General features: G+C 47.7%; 1 protein-coding gene across 2 annotated transcripts in view; it reads left to right on the top strand.

Moving 5' to 3' along the window:
* The window catches only part of DTX2 (deltex E3 ubiquitin ligase 2), a 49,043-nt gene that overhangs the window by 5,612 nt on the left and 20,517 nt on the right, over positions 1-22,914 (top strand). For both annotated transcript variants that reach the window (XM_036769136.1, XM_036769135.1), the window contains exons 2-3: positions 4,032-4,362; positions 8,425-9,055. In XM_036769136.1, coding sequence (XP_036625031.1) covers positions 4,122-4,362; positions 8,425-9,055 — 872 coding nt within the window. In that variant the 5' untranslated portion in view covers positions 4,032-4,121. The remainder of the gene's footprint in view (positions 1-4,031; positions 4,363-8,424; positions 9,056-22,914) is intronic.

The raw sequence follows: 22,914 nt of genomic DNA, 5'->3' as shown, positions 1-22,914 counted from the left end.
TCCCCGCCGCTGCCTGTCCCCCTGTTCCTTGTCTCCCCCTCTGTCCCTCCACTGCCTGTCTCCCCCTGCTGCCTGTCTTCCCCCCCACCTCTCCCCCTGCTGCCTGACCCCCCACTGCCTGTGTGTGTCGTCCCCCACGCCCCCCATCTCTCCCTGCTGCCTGTCTCCCTGCCCCTGTTCTTTGCATTTCCCCACCCTTTCCACTCCTTTCTCAGCTATTCTTCTAGCCCATAGCCCCACCCCAGTCTCAGATCTTTCATCTCCCACCTGGTCCTCAAGTTGGACCCTAAATTCCTGCTAACCCTAAATGCTTCTCACTCCAAACCTAAATGTGAACCTCCGACTCAAACCCTACCCTTAAATTCATTTCAAATCCTTACCCTAAATGACTGGCTCTGTGCCTCTGCCTCTAACCCTAAATGAGCACCTCCAGTTGTCGTCAGTTGTCTCCACCCCTGTCTCCTGCTCCCTCTCCTCGCCCCCCACCCCCCAACCCCTCTTAAGCTTTCAAAAGACTGGTGATCATTTTGAGAAACTGTGAAGAATTTTGGCTTTCCTTCCTTCCCCTTCCAGGTGCTCAGCTTGACCTCAGGGTCTAGGCTGGGCCTGTCCCTTCTGAATGCTCTGTAGTGCCAGGCCCATTTGAAGGGCATTAAAGAGCAGACTTGGAGAGTTGCTTCCTGTTCCTGGCTTGGTTGGCATTTCCTCATGTGAAGAATATGACTCCCTAAGCACTAGATGGTCCTGTGTCAATTGGAAGGGATAGATAACCTTGGAGACTCAGGGCCATTCTGGCCCTCGTCTATAGACAACTTGACCTGCCAGAAGGGAGGCTCCTTGAGGGCAGGCACTGTTTTGGTTTATTGTCTCTGTAGCCCCACCACCTAGGATGGTTCCTAGCCCCTACTAGGCACTTGGTAAATAGGGCCAGAGCATCAGCATGATGATCCCAACCTGCCGTTCTCTGACTAACACCAAGGGGTGTATCGGGAGAGCATGGTCAGTAATCCCCTGTGACCTTCAGGAGCCAACAGTGGGAATACCACCATCTCCAACTCCCCATTCTTGACTCTTTGTCCTTCAGTCAGTTTCTTAAAGCAGTGGGAGGGCACAGGCCTATGAGACCTCATCTTGCCACATCTGTAAAGTGGAAATGATGCCTGGCCTAGCTACCTATTTCCCAGGGTCAAATGAAGTGTGTGTATGTGTAAGAGCATTGCGGGGCTATAAAGTGCTCTCTAGTCTGCTATTCCAGTAAAACGGGAAATTCAGAACATCCAGGATGATTCAGTTCCCCCCAAACCTGTGATACATCCCCTTTCCTGAGAGGGCTAGGCCTTAGTTGATAAGGGAAGTTCCTTCTGTCTCTTAAGAAGACTGTTCAGAAGCTCACCCTGCTCACAATTAAAGCTTTATTCATTGGAATTGATACAAGCCCTAGGATATGTCCTTGCATAGAGTGAAGGTGCTCATTCCAGACACTTAAGGGAGCTCCCTTTGGGCTGTCTCACTCTTGAGGCCCAGTGCCCCAGGATGCTTTTGTTGGAGGGATCCGGAGGCCCGAGGGGAGGCAGGTCTGCTTCGGGCAGATGTGGGGCTGGAGCCAGTGATGCACTTTTCGTCACCCTCCAGGTTGGTTTGGAATACACTCAGCCAGCTCTGAGCTCTGGTTTCTCATCTCTGGAGTGTGGCTCAGTCCCTAAGAGCTCCTGATTTCTGATTTGAAACTGTAAATTCTTTATTGAGTTTCAAGTCCCCGATTCTCTTGAATTTCCTCAAGTTCCCTTTCCTTCTCTTTCCAGGTTCTTAGCGTGACCTCAGCCTCGCTTCCCCTGTGAGTTGATGCTCTGTAGTGCCAGGCCTATTTTAAGGGCCCTTAAAAGCTAATACCAAGAATGATTGCCCCCACCCCCTTTAGGTTGTTTGCTTAGAAAGCCCAGTATCTTGGTAGTACGAATGACTAATGGCAAGACACTGTACATATAGACAGCGTTATTCGTGAGCTCTTGTAGCAGGGGTCGCTGGGGCTGTTTTACACATACGGAAACAAAGACCTAGAGAGACCCACATCATCTAGTAATTTGGAGCTGGGACTCCGTCACGGGCTGTTCAGTTTGCCTTCGAAATCAACTCTGGCGATCCTGTTCCTTGGGCCGAGTCATGAGCATTCTTGGCCTCAGTGCCTCCGGCATTCTCCCCACTCAGCGCATCTCCGCACCACTTCTAAACAATTTTTTTATCAGTTCCTTTTTTAAAGTTGACTTTTCTTCTGTTTAACAAGTATTTATTTTCTTAAATTGCTGTCAGTTCCTGGTGACTCCTCCACTAACACCCCCCTCCCCCCCCACACACATAAAACTCCCTTACAACACATCAATGGATCCACAAGTATTTGCTAAGTGGCTGCGAGTGCCCAGGCACTGGGCTGATTGCTGGCGATACAAACCCTCCCTACCCTTGAGGAGCTTCTAATCTCTTGGGGGAGAGAGCCAGGAGATATGTGCACAAAAGTGTATACAGAATGTGTGCAGAGTCAATAAATCCAAGGTGATTTTGAGAGACCACAATGTTCAAGCTGAGTTTGGAAGGAAACCAAAGATTCCACCTGACTAGAGGTGAGGAGGGAGTGCTCCCTAGGCCAGAGAACAGCCGGGGTGAAGGTACGAGATGGAGGAGTGTCCTGAATGGGGAACAGCAAGAAGACAGGTTTGGCCAACCCACAAAATACAACAAAGAAAATAATGTATCAGATCACAAAGGGCTTTAAGTGCCCAGCAGAAATGTTTGTATTTGATGGTGGGGGTAATAGGGAGCCACTGGAGTTTATTGAGGAGAGACAGTTGTAACTGTGCTTTAGGAAAATCATTTGACAGCAGTGTGGAGGATGGATTGTGGAGAGACTCGAGGCAGGGAGGCTATTGTAGTGGTCCAGGTGGGTGGTGAGAAGAGCCTGAGCTAAGGATTGTGGGGTCACATCCAGGAGGTGTGCTAATATCGGGGAGCTAAACAAGGCAAATTAGTGCTTTGGTTCTGTCTGATAATGTGCGCTTGATTCCCCACTTAACAGGATACCACTTCTTCATTGGGAGGAGGGAGGCGTGTTTTCCCTGCAGTCTTCTGAAGTCAAGATTGGTCACTAAGTTCGTTGGGCATCAGCGTTTGTACCCTTATCTTTGACCTCCTTAGGATATATACCCAGCCGTTGTATCACAAGGTCAAAGGCTATGTATGGGTTAGTGATTGTCTTCATATAGCTTTCCATTTCTTCCTGGAACGGTTGGACCCATTCACAGATCCCCCAACAGTCCCTTGTGTGCCTGACCTCCGGTGGCCCCTCTGACACCTCCTGTCTTTGTCTTTTGTCCTCTCTGGGCATTTCACAATAGATGGCAGGTGTTTTGATTAGTTTTGATTTACATTCCTCTTAGAGGTGATTTGGAGCATTCTTTGAAATGGCTGTTGAGTTGGTAAGTCTTCTTTGGAAAGCTGTTCATATCCTCTGTCCAGTTATTGTGGCCTGGCTCTTGTTCTTAGACCTTTGTACTCATTCTCTATATTTTGGATTTCAGATCTTTATCAGAGATCGTTACTCTTTTCTCCTCTATGCATTTATGTTTGTTCATGTAACAGCTGGTTTATTTTGTGCCATCACAAATGTCTAGTTTTCCTTTTACGATTAATTCCAGTTGTGAAAGATGCCTCCTTCCATTCTCTTTTATGCGATGATCTTTTATATTTTAATTGCTTGCTTATCCATCTGGAGCTCATTGGGGAAATGGAACTGTAACTGTATTTTATTCTAAATTACTTTCCAGTTTTTCCACAGCTCTTGTAGAACAGGGAGTCCTTACTCTAGTCATGTGTCTCACGCCTTTCCAAAGTAACTCCTTTGCTTCTTGGGGTACGATTCCCAGGCACCAGGAATGGAGCTACCATCTCCTTTTTTCTGATAGCTTCCACTGTCTCCCTCTGAGGCATCCGTCTCACACAAGATGGGGCCCTAAGAACTGCTGTGTTTCTCCACTTTTCAGGTCTGAAGGAAGTGACAAGCAATGAGCTTCAGGGACGCTGCCCAGCTGGTGTAGCTTGAAGACCTTCTGGGGAGCCAGGCACCCGTGAAGATGGCCACATACCCCAGCCCTATAGTGGTGGCTGTGTGGGAATGGCAGGATGAGGTGGGCACGTGGCACCCCTACAGTGCAACTGTCTGTAACTATATAGAGCAGCAATTCATGACTCAAAAGGGCCAGCGATATGGATTGGGAAGCTTGGCCACTAGTATTCCCTTGGGCCAAGCTGATCCCACACTGGCGCCCTACATCATCGACCTCCCCAGCTGGACCCAGTTTCGTCAGGACACAGGTGAGACATTTCCTCTTGAATTGATGGGCTGGGGAGTTGGAAGGAAGCAAGGAGCCTCCCTCATTCCTAAGATGCTCAGATTTTTAAGGCTTTGGAATGACTATCCAATGACTTTGCATTGGGTGACATAGTGAAAGAACTTCTGTCTTAATGGTTCAGAAGGCTTAGGATGTCTGGTAGGGCCAGACCCTTGTCACTGACTTCCCTAACAAGTCAGGCATCCAGGCCTGAATGGCCCATAGGGGATGCCTAGTAAATGCTTGCACCTTCAGATGAATCAGGAGCCTGCAGCTGATTTCTGACTGAAAGACTAAGAGATAAGAGTGAACATCCTTTGGAAAATACACACCACCCCACCCCCACCCCCTGCAGCCCCCGTATCAAACACTGGTACAGACCAAGAGCAAGTATAGCCACAGCCAACTTTTCCCCCTCTCTCCTCTGCCTAACACTTAATTTCTATCCTCCCTCTCCCCTTCTCTTTCTCCCTCTTCTCCTTCCTCTCTCCCTCTCCCCCCTTCCTCTCTCCCCCTTCCTCTCTCCCCCTTCCCCTCTCCCCCTTCCTCTCTCCCTCTCCCCTTCCTCTCTCCCCCTTTCCTCTCTCCCCCTTTCCTCGCTCCCCCTTTCCTCTCTCCCTCTCCCCCCTTCCTCTCTCCCTCTTCCCCTTCCTCTCTCCCTCTCCCCCCTTCCTCTCTTCCTCTCCCTCTCTCCCTCTCCCCCCTTCCTCTCTCCCCTTCCTCTCTCCCTTGCTCTCTCTCCTGCCTCTCTCCCTCTCCCCCTTCCTGTCTCCTCCTTCTTTCTCTCTTCCTTTCCCTCTCCCCTCTCTTCCTCTCTCTCCCCACCTCCTCTCTCTCCTCCCTTTTCCTCTCTCTTCCTCCCATTCTCTCTCTCTTTTCTCTCCTCCTCCTTCTACCCTTCTCCTCCCATCACCCTGTCGTTGGTGGTCTCAGAAGATAGTTAGTTTTGCTGAACTGTCTGCCTGCTGGAGCCCCAGCTTGGTGGTCAGTTTTTAGTGGTTTTAGATTTTGTTTTTATTTAAGACCTGGATATTTTTAGGCAGGCAAAGCTCTCAGAATTTAGCCTCAAGACCGAAGACTTTTGAGAGCATTTTCAATCAGTGCCTAGAGCTGGTCATCAGGACTTATAATTCATTGCACCATCTGGTTCATTCTGCGTCCAGTGTAGTTAGAAACACTTTCACCTGCCACGTGTGAGCCAAGAATCAGCCACAAGTGTCTTTCACGGAGCCTGGAAATTCCGTCTGCTTCTGGCAGACACTGGCTTCCTCTGTCCTTTTCTCCCACTTCCTAGTGTTTTCCTTTGCCTCATTGGATGACTGATGCCACATTTGTTCATTTCGTGGAATTCTTTATTGAGCACCTACTGTGTGCCCATTATTTTGCTGTGCACAGTAGCGGATACAGGAAAGTCCCTGTCTTTACTTGGACTTCATAATCTTTGGGGAGGTGAGAGCTAAAGTTTGTCTGGTGCTAAAGGTTAGGAGCTCTTGGAGGCATTTGACAGATGAGGAAGTTGAGGCACAGGCTACATTTCTTCACCTTCCTATTGGAACTTCTTTGTATGGGGCTGGATCAGGCCCATTGCTGCCCATAAACCTCCAAGCCCTTCTTGCTGGGATTTGAACGTAGGAGAATCTCCCGTGGCAGTGTCCTCTGTGCTTTAACTCCCCTTGTTTTCAGAGGCTAGTGTCTGCCCTCACTCTATTCGGGTCTCTCAAAAGGAAATACTGTGAATAACAGGAAGCTGGTGTTTGAAGCTGTGCAAGCCCCATCCCTGCAGACCAGTGACAGCTGCCGACGGGGCAGGCGCGCCAAGGCCTTGGCTGTCCCAAATGAACCAGAAGTAATTAGTTGGGGGTCTCATGAGTAACTGGTGTATCCCTCCTTTGATTGATCAATAATCTATTCTTCCAGCCCTTTTGGGGCCCAGCAGGTTCCCTTTTCACCTGATCCCTCCCCCCGGGTCACGTTTTGGTTGGTGGTGGATGTGAACAGAGCCTTGAAGCTTCTTAATTGACTTGCCTGTTCCCAGCTTAGTTCCCCCACATTCAGAATTTTCACCACAGGTCTCTGATGGATGTTGTCTTGTCACTCTCTTGTCTTAAACTACCATAGCATTGATTCCCTTGCAGGGACTAGATAGACTTTGACTCTGGCTAGATGATAGGCCTGCCCTGCAGCCTTGGTATTTGGCCTGTATTCTAGAGTCTGAAACCCTTGTGAGTTGATGCTTAGCTCTTCTTCTCCTCCCTTCACTTCTATGGACCTCTCTCCCTGTTCTCACGGCTACCCTGGCAGTCCAGAAAGCACCCCGGATTATTCCAGAGTCCCTTTTTCCCTTGAGACTGTGTACGGGGCATGTCTTAGTCTTGCCGTTCTGGAGTGTGTGAGGTGCCTAATACAATATTTGTCCAGTTGTTTTCACTTTCTCCTTCCTAGAGGAGAGACTGTCTCTGAGCAACATCAAAGGTCCTCTTTATCTATGGATTTAGTAGGAGCCCACCCAGAGCCAGAAGGGCTGTCCAGCCAGATCTCCCCTCCCTGACTAGTTCAGATGAAATAAAAAACATTTCTAAAATGAAAACTTTTTATCATACCTAGAATATGAAAGAGAATCCCAAGAATTAGGCCCTAGAAACTGGCTGTGGTGGTTCCTTTGGATCATGCTTTAAATTTGGGGTGTCTCAAGGGTTACTGGGTATTTCTTTTCCTTTGGGGATGGTTACCCAGTTCAGGTCAGTAAATATGCTGGCCTTCATTCCCTTACCTAATGGATTGAGGGCCTGACCTCTAACGCAGTGTTCTTTGACGAGCCTCCGAGATTCCCCTTAAGGTTGAACCCGAATGACCACAGTGGGGAAAGAAGGGGGGGATTGGGAGGCAGTTTTTTCTGAGGGCCTCCAGCCATGGCTGAGGATGGAAGTGTTCATAGACAGCTTCCTTCTAGGCCTGTTTCTATTCTGTTGCCTCTCTTTCTTGCCAAATCCTTATTTTCTGAAGACCTGGCATCATTCTGAATGGCTAGAGTGGAAAAGTGTTGACAGGGAGGTGGAAGCTCTGTTGGGGGTAGGTCAAGTGAGAAGGACTAGGAAGGCCGTATCTGGGGTGTCCAGCTCCCTTCACTGTTTTCAAGTAGTGATGTAAGAAGGATAGGGGATGGTAGGGGTTTTCTGAGCCTTGTATGAGCTGCCCTTGTGATACAATCTTCAGCTGGGCAGAGAAGGAGTTTTGTGAAGTCCTTGGAGATCTTGGCAGCTGATTTTATGGAATCATGGATGTTCAGTGTTAAAACTGAAAGGACCATTAACGATCATCTCTCTTACTATTTGGTTTCATAAATGAAGTCCTGGGGGTCTACGGAGGCTGTTTAAGGCCGTATGGGACGGTAGACAGCATTTTGGCTTCGGGGTCCCGGGACCTGGGTTTGAAGCCTGCCTCTGCCGCTTAGAACCGAGGTGACTTCACCTCCCTGGGCCCCACTTGGTATCCTCATCTCTTAATCCTTCCAAAGATGTGAAGAACTTTTTTCACAGTTTGAGATAAGATGGCAACAAGTAAGATTCAAGGCCACCAAAATCCAGGAAAATAAATAGCGATTTGTATTTTGCCTTCCCTGCCTCCCATCCTGGTCTAGATTACCCCCATACATCCATTTTCTCCCTCCTGTCTCTATAGCCTTCCCTTTGCTCCCAGAATAGCCCCCAAGTATGTGCATAGCCATTCCTTCCTGCCTCTTCTCTGAAGAGCCATGCCTGGGCTAAGCCTATTCCTTTAACTGTGGGGAAGGAAGGATGCCTCTCTCTAGCCCAGCCTGCACCTGTTGGGCTTGAGGACCTTCAGGCACTTGTCAGCTGAGAATTATGTAGTTGCTGAGAACCTCCAATGATGGATTTCCTTTTCCCACTTCATCTTTAAGTTTGACTTATTAAAAAAGAACAACAGCCTGTGATATAAACCAGCTGTTTGCCACCTGTTACACCAACCTTTGCCCTTTGCAGATGTACCGTCTTGTCACTCCTGTGTCTGATGTCTTTTGAAACAGGGACCATGCGTTCTGTGCGGCGCCATCTCTACCCTCAGCAGTCGGCTCCGGGCAGGGGGATCATCTGGGAGTGGCTGAATGATGATGGCGTCTGGACTGCCTATGAGATGAACGTCTGTGAATACCTGGAACAGCAGCTGGCCGTGGGGAACCATCTCATTGACCTGTCTCCCCTGGGCTACAACTACGATGTGGATTCCAGCACCTACACTCAGGTTAACAAGACGTCGAGTTTCCGCCGTCGCGTGCAGCGCCGCCAGGGTCCCACTTACCCCGTGACGGCTGTCATCGCCGTGCCTGGCCACACGGGAGTGGCTTGCTCCTGCCACCAGTGCCTCGCAAACAGTGGGTCTGGCCCTGTCAACAACCGCTACAGACACTCAATGACCCACCTCCCTGCGTATGTGACGCCCCAGCCCACCCACCGGACTGCCCCCATGGGGATCTATACAGGCTACGCACCCTACAGCAAGCCTTCCTTGTCTGGGGCCAGGTCTGCTCCGAGGCTCAATGTTTCCAACCCCTGGAGCATGGTAGCCCCTGTTATGGGAGTGGTCTCCGTCTACCCATCCAGCCTTCCACAACTTGTACCTCAGCGCCCGCCCTCAGGACCTGCTGCAGCTAAAATCAGGTATTTCGTTTTATCACTTGTTCTCCACTGCTCATCGGATCGGAGAGTCTGAGCTTTCCATCCATTTGTCTGGGGAAACTTAACCCCGAGCCAGAACACTCAAGATAATGGGCACTGTGTTTTCCTCATGGATTTCTTTGTAACCTTAGCAGGTTCTGAGCTGGCATCTCAACCCTGAGAAGGCTTTTTCTGCTGCTCTTGGTCCTGTTCGTTGTCTTCTGTTGCTGTAAATTGTCTTTCTGTAAAATGAGGGGTCCTTGGTCCCTGACTGCCCTTCCTGTGTCCAGCCCTGGGCATCCAGGCTGCCAGCTCAGCTGTTCAGTCCCATGTCCTGAGGGAGTGGAAGATCCTTGAGAGTAGGGATGATTTCGCTTCTCCATAGTGTCTGACACGATGCCTGCTCATATAGAGCAGGCGCCTGGGGAGTGCTTGCTAGGTTGGCTTCTGACCAGTTATTTGGGATCTCGGAGAGAGAGTTGAGGCCAGGCTTTTGCCTTATGTAGCTGCACTTGACTGGAAGGAGGAGAGCCTTTTCTGTGCTCAGCCCATGCAAAAGATTCCCAAGTATGCTTCCTTCCTACCTTTGGGCTAGCTGAGGGGGTAGAAGGGACAGACGTGAGACAAGTTTCTGTGTTGGCCCAAGTGTAGGTTATGCCCCCCAGTGAAATCTCCATGTAGACAGTTGGCAAACACCATAGGAGCTAACAGTGTGTTGGCCAGAGAAGCACATGTACACTTACTGAGCTGCCACCAGAAAAGCGTCGTGCTGAGGCCCAGAGAGATCAGAGCTCTGGGTGCCCTGACCTGGTCAGGCCCCATTTGGAGGGTTTCTGTTCAGTTCTGGGCACTGAGTTTGACAAGCTGGGCAGTATCAGAAGAGGGTGGCCAGGACCATGAGAGGTCTCAGTCATGCCAGGTCGGGGGGAGGGGGGGGAGGTCAGTTGAAGAAGCTAGGACCTGTTAGCCTGAAGAGAAGACTTCAAGGTGCACGTGACAGCCAGCTTCACATGCTTAAAGGGCCGCCTTGTGGAAGAGGGCCCGGAAGATGGGGGATGGGCAGTGCAAGGAGGTGGGATTTGGCACAGTGGGTAGCACACTGGAGTTGGAGTCAGGAATTGCTGGTGCTTGAATCCTTTCCTGGATTCTTATTAGCACCTAGGCCACTTAACCTCTGGCTGCCTCAGTTTCCTCTTCTGTAAGATGGGGATCAGAATAGCACCTACCTCTCAGGATCAAATGAGATATGTGAACCTCAAAGTGCTGATCAGTATTAGCCGTTTATCATCATCATCATCGGGGTCGTTATTATTTAAAAGTCACAACTGTGCAAGGGGCAATGGCTTACTGAAGTGTGCAGTGGGCTCTCTCTCACCTTAGACACCTTCCAAAGGTTGAATGACTGTTTCTCCAGAACGTCATAGAAAGGATTTTCAGTTACTTGTTGGACGAGAGTAGATGAATTCTGCCTTCCCATTTCAAGTTTCTGACATTTGCTGGAAAATATCATTGGGCGGCATTCTGGATTTATAGGCGAGGTTTTTATTCTGGTGGGGGAGGGTCAGAGAAGTACAGTCAGTCTTCGGAGTCGATGACCCTCCAAACACCATGGTACTGACTCAGTGCACTTAAGGGGAAGGAAAAAGGGAGCCCTTGGGGTGGGTGAGAGGAGATACTTTTCCCAGAGAAGCTGTGGGCCTGGAGGGAGCTGGAAAGGATGAATAGGGTAGAGATCAGGGCTTCTTCACCATCTTGGGGCATGCACCCTTTGGCCACAGGCTGGTGAAGCCTCTGGACGAACCCTTCTCAGGGTCATGTTTGTAGAATGCAGAGGATTATAGAAGCTAATTCTTTTGAAATGCAGTGATCAAAATATTTTTAAAAATCACAGAGCCCGGGTTAAGAACTCCTGATTCAGAGGAATGAAGAGGAGAGAGTAGCTGTCATTCTACTTAATGAAAATAGCGAGAACAAAGACCAAGGAAGTAGGAATCAACATGGCGCCAGGAGCCAGTGAGGCCACTTGTCCAGCGGGTGGAAATGGTTGGTATTAGGGTATGGGGCAGATAAGGTTGACAAGGGAACATGGAGCCAGATTTGTGTTTACAGATATTTCCCAACATTCCCATTTAAATCACGCAAAAAGAACCCCTTCTTTTGTCATGAAGAAAACTAAGCCAGGCAGCTGGTAGCTGCGATGCCTGTATTTTGCCCCCTCTCTGGAGAACAGGAAGGTGTTTCTTATGCATTCTTTGGAGCCAGTATTGACCACTGCCTTTCATCTGAGTTTGGCCGTCTTCTGATGCCTTCCTCTACAGGAGTGTAGCCATTGCCCTGTTCTGGCCCTGCTTTCTTTGCTCTACATCAGTTCGTGCGAGTCTTTCTGTGTTTCTCTGAATTCCTCATATTTGCCGCAGTCCTCGTCCTTTACCTTCCTAGACCATAGTTTGTTTCCAAGTCATTGGTCATCTACTTTCTTGCTGGCTTTTTGCTACCATGAGAAGTTCTTCTAGCAGTGTTTGGGTGTGTATGGGCCTTTTCTGTTCCTTGACTGACTGCGGGTACTCATCCAGTAGTGGGGTCACTGGCTCAGAGTATGACTAACTGAATGAATAAAAAGCATTTGCTAAGCGCTCACTGGGCCAAGCACTCTGCGTTCCTGCTTTCAAGGAGCTCTCACTCCAACCCATAGAAGAGTTCAGTTGTCAGGAAGATGGAGAGACTGGGAGCTCCTGAAGGCATGGGGTGGGGCAGGTGGCAAGGCTTTGGGGCCGCAGAATAGGACTAGCTTGGTAACGTTGGTTGAACCAATTCTTGGCTCTGCCAGCAGGGCATTCATGGGCCGTCTTCCATGGAGCCAGATGGCAGGGGATCCTGAAAGATGTGCAGAGGAAGGTGGGCTTGTGACCTGAGCAGGGAAGCTTTCTCCAACTCCCGTACAGAATAGATTGAGGGGAGAGGAGATTGAAGTAGTGTAGACCACCAGGTCAGACCTGGCAGTCATAATCCAGGTGTGAGGTGACAGTGCCCATCAGCAATATTGTGCAAAGAAAAGAACAGTGTCTAACGCAGCTGGATCCCTGGGTTCTTGTCCTGACTGCGGGCCTTCCTAGCCATATAATTCTGGGTGGTCTCTTAGCAGCTTGGTCTGTTTGCATGTGACAGAGCTGGTGATAATTTCTGACTTTCCCACCTCCCAGAGTTGTGAGGAGACCGAATGAGATAATAAATAATTCCGCGGTCTAGAAAACACTTTCCAAAGCGTGGCTACTCCAAGGGTCAGTCAGGACTTTGTAGGACGTTGGAGAGAAAGGATGGAGAAGGCATTTAAGGTGATGCAGTGAAAAGGGGTCCCGGTAACAGGGTGCTGGGGGCCAGCAGCAGCATTCGTTCAAAGCCCTTGGTGTTTCTGCTCTTTCTCAAGGGTCTGCATGGGTCATCATATTTGATCCTTACAACAGGCCTGGGATGGAGGCATTACTGTGCCTCATTTGTCAGGTGAGGAAATGGAATCTGAGAAAGCTTTGACTTTCCCAGAGTCACATAGCTAGGAAATGTCTGAGGAAAGATTTGAACTTGGGTCTTCCTGACTCCAAGTCTAGTACTCTGCCCACTGTGCCACCCAGCAGCCTTTCTGGTTGCTTTCTCCTCTCGAGTGGCTGTGGAGGGTTGTTGAGCAAGTATGTGAATGTCTCACACACACACACACACACACACACACACACACGAAGGGTGGCTGTGTGTTGGGATGCTTGGAGAACCAGTAAGAACTCTCAGAGAGCCACTAAGAACTCTCAGATCCATTTCCTCACACCTTGAGCCAGGGGCTCCTCCTTTTCGGACACAGACATGGCAGCTGCCCAATATCACTTCCTTCCTGCAGTCTACTGCTCTCTCATTTAGAGCCTGGGCCACCCAAGGGAGACAGTTTAAGGTACACTCCCAACCCTGTATTAGGGTATTCAGAAGGTCTCAGTAGAGAATTACGCTTGTTCACCCAAAAGTTACCCAAGTATCCAAGGCAGCAGTTTAAAAGTACAAACTCCAGCCCCTCACCAGCATGCTGGGGGGGCAGTCTAACAGCCTTTCAGGCTGGCCTCAGTCTCCCTCTGCCTCTAGGCTTGGTTCTCCATTCTCGCTTGAGCCCCTTAAAGTAGCCTTAAGAGACTTCACAACTCTGGTGCCCCTGTCCAAACTGCACGGTTTCTCCAAGCCGTGGGGGGCTCTGAACACTTCCTTCAGCCCACCCTGGGAAGGCTGGCCACTGGCCGGCTAAGAGATGATGGGGTCACCTTGCTGGCAGGTGAAGCTCTATACAAGTCTCTTGCTTGATGCTCCTGTCCCTCTGAAAGGGTCAATCTGCTATTGCCGCAGAGGAGCTGTTTGTCTCTTTGTAGGGATGGTTTGCTTCGTCAGGTGCACGTGTGGTGGAGATGGGGCCGAGGGCAGTGTGGAGCTGGACCATCCCTGAAGGCTGTGGGGGAGGAAGGGGACAGAGGGTTGGGGTCAGGCACAGGCCTGGCCTTCTCAGACCTTGGAGAACACATGTGCATTTTCCTCTTTGGGACCAAAATGGATTTCCTGCCCACTTTCCCTCTAAACAAAATAGCTAAACAGTATAGTTGACTGAGAAGGAATTTGAATTGTCTAGCATGGCCAGAGTTAGGTTAGGGCTACTGTATCTAAGCCTTTCTTGTCCTTAAATAACTCAGCCTTTCTTGTCACGAGCCTTAGCAGCTAATTTCATTTACTGGGAAGATCAGTAAGACTCACCCTAATCTCCCCCTTGAGGGGCATGCGCAGGTCCATCCCTAAGCGTTGTACAAAGGTGGGGCCTCACCTGAGAAATGATGCCCGTGGTTGGTGCCTCAGGCTTTCCCTTTAATGTTCCTGCTGATTCTGCTCTGCTAGTTTCTCCTCTCTGGGGCCAGAGTTGGACCAGATGATTTCAGGTTGGCTTCCCTGGCCCTCCCAGACAGAAGAGTCACACGGATGAAATCTCTCTGCACACAGCTCTGACAGCTGGGCCTTGGGCTGTGTTCTCAGAGGCTTAGAGGTCAATGCCAATAGATCCCTGAAATGGTGGCAGCAGGAGGAGGAGGAGGTACACTGTGGTCAGGCAAGTGGGTGTGGTGCTGCTAGCCTGGTAGTTAAGTCAGAAGGTGAGCCTGGCAGCCGGATGTGTCCTTTTTGGACCTTCAGAAAGATCCTCTCCCATGTGCTGTTAGGAAGTGAGTGGATTACAACTCACCTGTGTGGGTGGAAAGTTTGGTAGAGTTGTTTTTCGAGGTGGAGTATTTCTGTGATTCATTTGTAATAAAACTTTCAGCCTCTGCCTCCCTATAGCAGTTAACACTTTCGCAATTGGTTAGGGTGCTTGCTTAGTTTCAGTCAATAAGCATTTATTAAGCACTTGCTGTGTGTGCCAGGCTCTGTGCTAGCAGCCGAGGAGGTAAAAACAAAAAACCATTTCCTCCCCAGAGGAGCTACGTGTAAGTGGGGGAATGAACCACCATATATGTGAAATATATTGTATATATTTACACACACATAGATTGATAAAGCTGCTAAATACAGGTAACTTGAGAGGGCAAGCAACTAGCACAGGAGTGGGAAACCTGCGACCTTGAGGCCACATGTGTTCTTCTAGGTCCTTGGGGGAGGCCTTCTGACCGAGTCCAAGTTCAACAGAACAAATCCTTTTATGAAGAGGATTTGGTCAGCAGGGTTTGGATTCAATTTAAAGGACTGCACTTGAGGATCTAGAGGGCCACGTATGGTCTTGAGGCTGCAGGTTCCCAACCCCTATGAAGCCTTTTTCCATCTCAAATGCTAGCCTAGCATTTGAGATGGAAAAAGGCTTTACACAGAAGTTATTGCTGGAGCTGAGTCTTGAAGGAAGAGGAGCATTCTTAGAGGCAGAGTTGAGAGAAGGCATTCCTGGCGTGGAGCACGGCTAGTACAAAGGCTCCAGGATGGGAGGTACTGCTCAGGTGTCTTTCCAGAGCCACTGTCCCCGTGACTTCTAGAGCTAGAGGGCCTAACCTTGGTCATCGAGGAAGAAGAGGACGTGGGTGGCTTCATGGAGGAGGCCAGTGTGGGGCGTGATGGGGGTGGTGCCCAAGCTGCCCCTCCTCTTCCCTGTCACAGAGCTGCAGGACACACATCAGCTCATTCACAACAGGTCACCCTACACATGGTACTATTCCTGTTACTATTTCTGGGAAAACCGAGGCTTAGAAGTTAAAGTGCCTCTTAAAAGAAATAGACAGACTCAATGAGCTTGCAGTGTGGTGGCCACATCCAGCCTCAGACACTTGGCAGCTAGGACTTGGGCAAGCCATTTAACTTTTCTCTGGCTCAGTTTCCTCGTCTATAAGACAGTAAGCTCCCTGACGAGGTTACTGTGAAGACCAAACGCGACAGTGATTGTGAAGGTGATGGTGCATAGTAGGCATCATTATTACTAGTATTGTTAACATGCAGACACCAGAGTATCAGGGCCCCAAGGAGGAGATACGAGAAGGCCTCTCCCTGCTTCTCCGTATGTTTTTTTGGATGTCGATCAGTTTTACGGAATTTTTTTTCCCCTTTTCTTCCTCTTTTTCTTTAAAAGAAAAAAAAGTCCTTTGCTATAAGGAATGGCTCCCGGGGAGGAGAAGGGGCACAGGGAAATCTGGGCAATGTAAAAGCAAAAGTTACCGATAAAAATCTGTTTTTTAAAAAAGACTCTTATGAGTCATATTAAAGAGCAAAGCAACAAAGGTCTTTCTGTGCCCTCTGCCTAATCCAAAGCCATTTTGTCACTGTTTTGGACCTCGTTTTTCTCATCTGTAGAATGGAAGTGTTGGCCTCACTGATCTCTCAGAGATCCCGTTTAGCTAGTTCTGAATCTGGGCTCTTGTGGTCTGCCTGGTACAGGGGGACACAGAGAGAAATAAAGGTGGTGGGGGAGCGGGGAGGGAAGGAGAGACACAAGGAGAGAGGGAGAGACAGAGAAAGGGAGGGAAGGAAAGAGACAGAGAGAGAAGGGGAGGGAAAGAGAGACAGAAGGAGAGGGAGAGACAGAAGGGAGGGAAAGAAAGATAGAGGAGGGGAGGGAAAGAGAGAACTAGATTAAAAAATGTTCTGGATCTACCAGCTGGGATTCATTCATTGGGTGTGACAAGATAGGATTAAAAAGGAGGTTTGTGTCCACATCTCCCACCACCTTAGCAAATTCCAGCTGATCGACTTAAACTATTTTCCAAAATAATTATTAAGAAGATGGGAGAAAACAATAACATGTCATCTGTGGAAGGGGCTTAATTTTTTTAACTCACCAAATAGAATTATTAGAGATATTTAGAGATGTTTTTTGACCCTACGAAAATAAAGCATTTCTGTGCAACAGAAAACAGTATTAAAAGAAAAATAATTTGTTGGAAAACAATTTCGGGCAAATATGGCAGATGGAACTGTAATGTCTCAGATATCTTAAGAAACTGTGCCAGACTAAAGCTCTGCCCTTGGTTTTTAGTATTTGAGGTAAAAGGGAAAAGAGAAATTTAGCTGAATCATTCATTTCATTTAAAAAAATGTGTGCATTCACTTCATACAACATTTTACTACTTTAGTTTGGATAAAAATGTTATAATGTGAATGCTATCCTAAAAGCACTGAATCACTATTTAAGGGAAATAGACATTAAACAGTCTGTTAAAAAGGGGGGAAGTCCTTCTATAATGTCCCTATTTGCTTTTTTAAAGTTTGCCTTTCCATGTATCCAGTTTTACCCAGATGTGAAACAGCTGCTAACAAAAGCCCTTTTTGACAAGTCTATGGAATTTGAGTTCTTTGAGGGGAACTTCATTTCTCTTTCTATGTGGAGAGCCTAGAAGTGCCCGACTCATACTAAGTACTTAATAAACACTTGTTTAATTAAAAAAAAAAAAGAAACTGTGCCAGAGTCCCCAGGTTATTCTAACTACAGTGGATAAATAGTGGGAGACTAGGAGCCGGCAGTCCTGAAAAGAAGAAACGCAGATTGTTTGTTGTCACTTGAGGAATGTTCAGCTTCTAGGCAGAGTGCCCCATAAAAGCGGCCTGGGTGGGTGCCACCTTCCGCCTGTCACACGGGCCCAACTAACCGAACCAGTGCCAGGCAGAGTGGGAAGGGGTAAGGCCTCTCTTTGTTTACTGGTGAAATTGCAAACTTGCAGAACCTTCTGGAGCTCAGCCCAGAAGCAAAGGATAAAAGTGACAAAAAATAACCATGTCCTTTCAGTAATGACTCAGACATTTTACCTGAACAAGTCACTTAAGCTCTGTATCTCAATTTTCCCATCTGTGAAATGGGGATAATAAAAGCACCTGTATCCTAGGGGTGTTAGTATGAGAAGAATTAAACATTAAGGTGTTTTGCAGACTTTAATAAGTGCTAACTAGTGTTTGTTGTTAATGTCACTGTTATTCTGGGGAATAGACCTTGAGGGCGTTCTATAAAAAAAAACAAAAAGCCGTCTGTAAAACACATGCACACAGATACACATGCACACCATACACACATCATCCCCTAATGTCCATCAGTAGAGGAATGGTTGAATGGCAAGGTGGTGAAATGTTCTATGAGATATGCAAAGAAACTTGGAAAGACCTTAATGAAAATATGTCACCCAGAGTTGCTGAGACCCAGAATCACAGGGACTCCAGGCTGGGAGCTGTGCCAATTCAAGAGACCATTTCTGTCGTTTTGGTCACTTCTGAGGATGTCCCACAGCATATACCCTCTTGACATTTGGGTCCAGAGTAAGAGAGGGAGACATCTCAATAGCCCGGAGTAGGGAGGGGGGTGTTACAGTGTTCCCCAAATGCACCGCCCAAACAGGGCTGAGAAGTAATGGAGACCAACCCTAACCAGGACCCCCAGGAGGAAAAGGGAAAGAAATGAACTAAGAATCTTGTGTACCTGGAGGAAATGACTGAACGTTGGTTAGTTTAAAAGTAAATAGTTCTGAATAAGTTTAGTTGGTTCTGTTGACAGTCAGTGTTGAGCTTTTAATCACTTTTGTTTTTTAAAGGATGGGGTAGACCTGAGCATGTTTGTAGACCCTGAGAGCACATTAGGGAGAGATTAGAGAGGATGAGTGAGTGAAGAAATTAGCATTGGGGTGAGCTCCTGGAGGAGATAGGGTGGAAGTAGAGGGTTCTCCTTGTGGAGGAGAGGAGGATATAGGCAGGCCAGCTCAGGATTGGAGGGCATCTGCTGGGAGGGAATGGAGCAGGCCTTGTAGACTTGAGAAGGGAATTTTGGACCGGCTTCTCCGTGAAGAACGATATGACCCTGTAGTATCCAAATCAAGAAAGAATCAGAGTTCTTCAGCAGTGAGATTAGAAGACATGAATTTGTGGCCTCAGCTGCCACATTGCACTGAATCCTCATCATGTCGGTGATTGGCAGGTCATGACTGGCAAAGGGATCAGATAGAGTATTTGAGGGGCTGGAGATCACAGGGAAGGTGAAGAAGAGGGAGGGAGAGATGAAAGGACAGGAAACCAGAAGGGGACTTAAGCACGAAGGCAGCCTGGTTATGGGTGCTGTTGAGAGCAAAGGTCTGGCTCTCCTTGTAGGGAGCTTAGAGAATGGAGGTATGAGTCAAGGTTGGACCTACATGCCCCAAGTTCGAGGGCAGAGACTGGGTCAATGCTTCTGTAGCCCAGTGAGCCCTCGGTGAAGTTTCTTCCTTTCCTTCAAGATATTGGTGGATCGGAGAATCTGCAGTCTTCACCTTTTCAGATGTCTGTAGTTAAAACCAGCAAGAAGTCTCAGGTTGTTTGGCAGCCAGTATGGATTCATAGCCCAGGAATATTTCATGGATTTCCTTTGGAAAGTCTCTGGCTTTCCCCAAGTTCACTCAAAGGCTCCTCTTGAAATGTGCTGCCCTCCTTTGCTTGTGTCTCAGTGTGCATTCCACCCACCCCAAGTGATTCTCCAGCCCCAGCCCCTCCCATAGATAACTCTGCCATGTCCCTCTCCTGTCCCCCAGGGTCCCTGAGCGCAGGGACACCACCACTGTTGTTTTGTTTGGATTCCCCTCAGTCAGCCAAGAGTGTCTTTTATAAAGTCAGCCTTCAGTCTATAAACGTTTATTGAAGGAGGGACAGAGGCCAGAGGTGTGGATGGAATCATTGGTAGGCTTCTTTGGGAGGCGGAGTCCAAGTGTGCGTTGCTTCTACTCCCACCTCAGCCCTGGTGAACAAACACATTTTTCCTGGCTAATTATTATTTCTCGGGCAGGTTCAGAAGAATAGTGCTTTAGGAAGTAAGTACGTTTGGTCATATTTCGCATCCAGACAACTGCCGAGAGCTGGGAAATCCAGAACAGTAGCCGCGGGTGGGGAAGCTTCTGGGGCGCAGGCAGCCGGCCCCTGGTGTGTGTTTGTTCCCCACCCCACCCCCTGGTAGGACTAGGTTTGAACCAGGGCTCTTTAGAGGTTAGAGGTCATCAGAGGCTAACTTCCCTACTTCCACAGGTCTCAGAGGTTGATCCCAGACTGACTTGCTGTGTAAGGCAGTGCTTCCTTCTTTGAAGGAATAAGAATCCTCAGTAACTTGGTTCTCAAGAACCACCCATGGGTCTGAGGAAGGGCCCTCTGCTTGGGCCCTGTGGATCTCCTCCTCCTTTCCTCTTAAGAGCTCGCCCGCGTTCTCATTCTCCCTCTCTTGAATTCTCTGCATTCTTTGGGTTTAGGATAGTTTGTTGTTTTTGTTTCTCTAGGCAACAGATCCTTTTAGCTTAAAGGACTCGGGGTGCGTGAGGGAGTAGAAGGGGAGGGTGCCTTGGAGTCTCGAACTGCCTGTGTACCTGTGAGGTGGCATTTCACCACCCAGGGAGCCAAATTTCAGGGCATTAAGAGATTCTGCACAGGATTAGGGAACCTTGAACTGCTGATGACCTCAGTTCTGGGCAGAGGTTCTGTGACTGTGTACCTGGCCATCTTAGCTCCCTCCATGTCTTTGTTCTTCTCTTTGTCTGGCATCCAACAGCCGGGCTGTTCCTTTTTCTTTCTTTTTGTTTTTTTAAACTGTTACTGTGAGCTAACCAATGGGGGAAATCCAGTTCTCTGGAGAAAGGCTGTGATTGGGGCTGAGAGTGTGTCAACTTTGGGCCACTTTAGACACTGAACTTGGCTCACGTGTGCGCCTTTGGGCTTTGGGCAGAACCAGCCTTAGGATGAAGGGAACTTAGTTCTAACAGTCTTTATTCAGTGCTTGCAAAACTCGCACAGGTAAGGATCTAGAAAATCATTTGGGAAGTGACTTGAGAGCTCCCAAAGGCTTGGGATGACTTTTAGTGGTTGTATTTGCACAATTTCTGGGTAGGTCGCCAGTTTGTCCTGCCCATTTATCCACAGATGGGTACAATGGGCCTGAAGTCAGGGCTTGGGTGCCAATCCTGTGCAACCTTGGACAAGTCGCTCTGGGGTGACTATAAAGTAAAGAAGCTTGGACTAGATTAGGCCTCAGAGGTGTCTTCGAGCTTTAGAGCTGTGATCCTATGCAGTTCTCTCTGAATGGGCATCTGGAAAGCCAGCAGACAGCAGAGAATTGAGAGACCACACACCACTTCATTGAAGGCCCAAACAACCAGGCTACATATGTTGAGGCGCAGAACACAGTTGGCTGTTCTCTGTTTGAGAGATGCCATTATCCTGCCCGTGGGGTTTCCGAGTTGGCCCTCCACCAGCTGGTGCGCCCAGCCCCTGTGAAGCAATGCTGTGTGGAGTGATGGAGGCAGCAGAACAGTTTCCCAGATGGCCCCACGTGAGAAGGAAAAGGTCCGCTCCTGGGCATAGGCCCGACTCTTAGTGGCGCCCTGGAGACAGAGACCAAACTTGCAGTTGGGAATGCAAGGGCAGCCAGAACAAAGGGATTTTGGAACATTTGGCCGAAACAGTCATTAAAGTGTTTCCGATAAAAGTAGTTTCTATTTGTACTTAAGATAATTCCATATAAAAGATACACAGAAGGTTGATTATACAGTGTCTGTCAAAGTGCTATCTACTTAGCAACTCCATATTGGGGTGGTTTTGGTCACTTTGCCCGTTCCACACCGGTCTCGGTACAAGACCCAGGAGTGGGAGAGGGCAGAGCAGCAGTCTGACCTGAACAGTGCAGGATGTGTTTCGTCCAGGGTGAGTAGTATGAACAACATTAACTTCTTTTTTAAAGAATAAATTTTTAGTGATTGCCCTACAACATTCCAACCGAACCAGAGTGATGTGTAATTGGGAACTGTTTAACAAAATAATTAACAATACAGTACAGCATAAATAATGTTCATTTGTGGTTTTCTAAGTCCATATGCCTCAAGCAGGAGTCCCTCGTCCCTCTCTACTTGAGTTTGTCATCACTGTTTTACATTACCGGAGTTCCTTCCCCTCCCAGCCTTCTCAGAAAGCCATCTCATATAGCAAGCAGGATTTTTAAATCCAAAAAAAAGAATGAAAAAAATCAGCACACATGGTCATTGCATCTCAGTCTGTCTCATTCATGGACCTCCCACCTCTGCCAAGGAGTGGGGCCGACGTAGCGTCTCTCCTGATCGTTTTGTGCTTGGAGTTTCCTTTAACGTTGCTGTTGCTGCACATTGCTTTCCTGGCTCTGCTTAATTCACCTTAGATCTGTTCATCTTAATGTGTCTGTGATTCTCTGTATTCATTGTATTTGTCATTTCTTATATCACAAGAATATTTCTTTGCATTCATGTACCATACTTTGTTTAGGCATTCCCCAACCGATGGGCACCTGCTCTTGTTTCCAGTTCCTTGCTAATACCAAAAGTGCTGCTATGTGCATATTATCTATCCAGTAGTGGAATCAGCATGGACTTTTAGTCGTCGTCTTTGCACAATTCCAGATTGCTTTCTAAAATGATTTTATCACTTCACAGCTCCAGCAATGCACTTGTGGCCTTCAACATTGACTCTTCTTGTCTTTTATCATTTTTGCTCATTTTTAGGATGGGAGGTGAAACCTTAAGTTTGTTTAGATTCGCATTTCCCTTACGATTAGTGACATGGTTATTAAGAGTTTGCAGGTAGGTGGCAGTGGATAGAGTACAGGGCCTGCAGTCAGGAAGATTCATCTTCATGAGTTCAAATCTGACCTCAGACACGTTATCTGTGTGATCTCAAGCAAGTCACTTCACCCTGTTTGCCTCAGTTTCCTCATCTGTAAAATGAGCTGGAGAAGGAAACAGCAAACTACTCTAGTATCTTTGACAAGAAAACCCCAAATGGAGTCAAGAAAAGTCATATACAATTGAAAAATGGCTAAACAGTTTGGTTTTTTTTGAGAATTTGTCATATCTTTTGACCACTTATCTGTAGAATAATGTTTGTTTTTAGATGTATCTATTATTTTATTTATCTATTTAATTTTTATTTTTTATTTAAATTTTAAATTTTTATTTATGCATTTAATTTCATTATTTATTTATTTATATATATTGTATATATATGTATATATATTCCAACTCTGTGGTGTGGGTGTGTGTGTGGCATGTGTATATAGGTTTAAATCTTGGATCCCAAACTGTTATCAGAGAAATTTGATACAGAGATTTTTTTTCCCTTTTGAACCCTTATTCTTGGTACTTTAATTTTGTTTGTGCAGAAGCCTTTTTGTTTCCTGTAATCAAATCTATTTATCTTTTGTGAGTGCCTCTGCCTCAGGTTTGAAAGTTAGATGATCTATTTCTCTTCTAATTTCTTTATGGTACAATCTTTAGCATTAAAGTCATGTATCCATTTAGAATCTGTTGTGGAATGTGGTGTAAGGGGTCGGGCCAAGCCTATGCTTTCCAGTTTTTCAGCAATTT

This window comes from Trichosurus vulpecula, chromosome 7 (assembly GCF_011100635.1).
Source record: "Trichosurus vulpecula isolate mTriVul1 chromosome 7, mTriVul1.pri, whole genome shotgun sequence".
Lineage (NCBI taxonomy): Eukaryota > Metazoa > Chordata > Mammalia > Diprotodontia > Phalangeridae > Trichosurus > Trichosurus vulpecula.
This window is presented reverse-complemented; position numbering and strand designations above follow the sequence as displayed.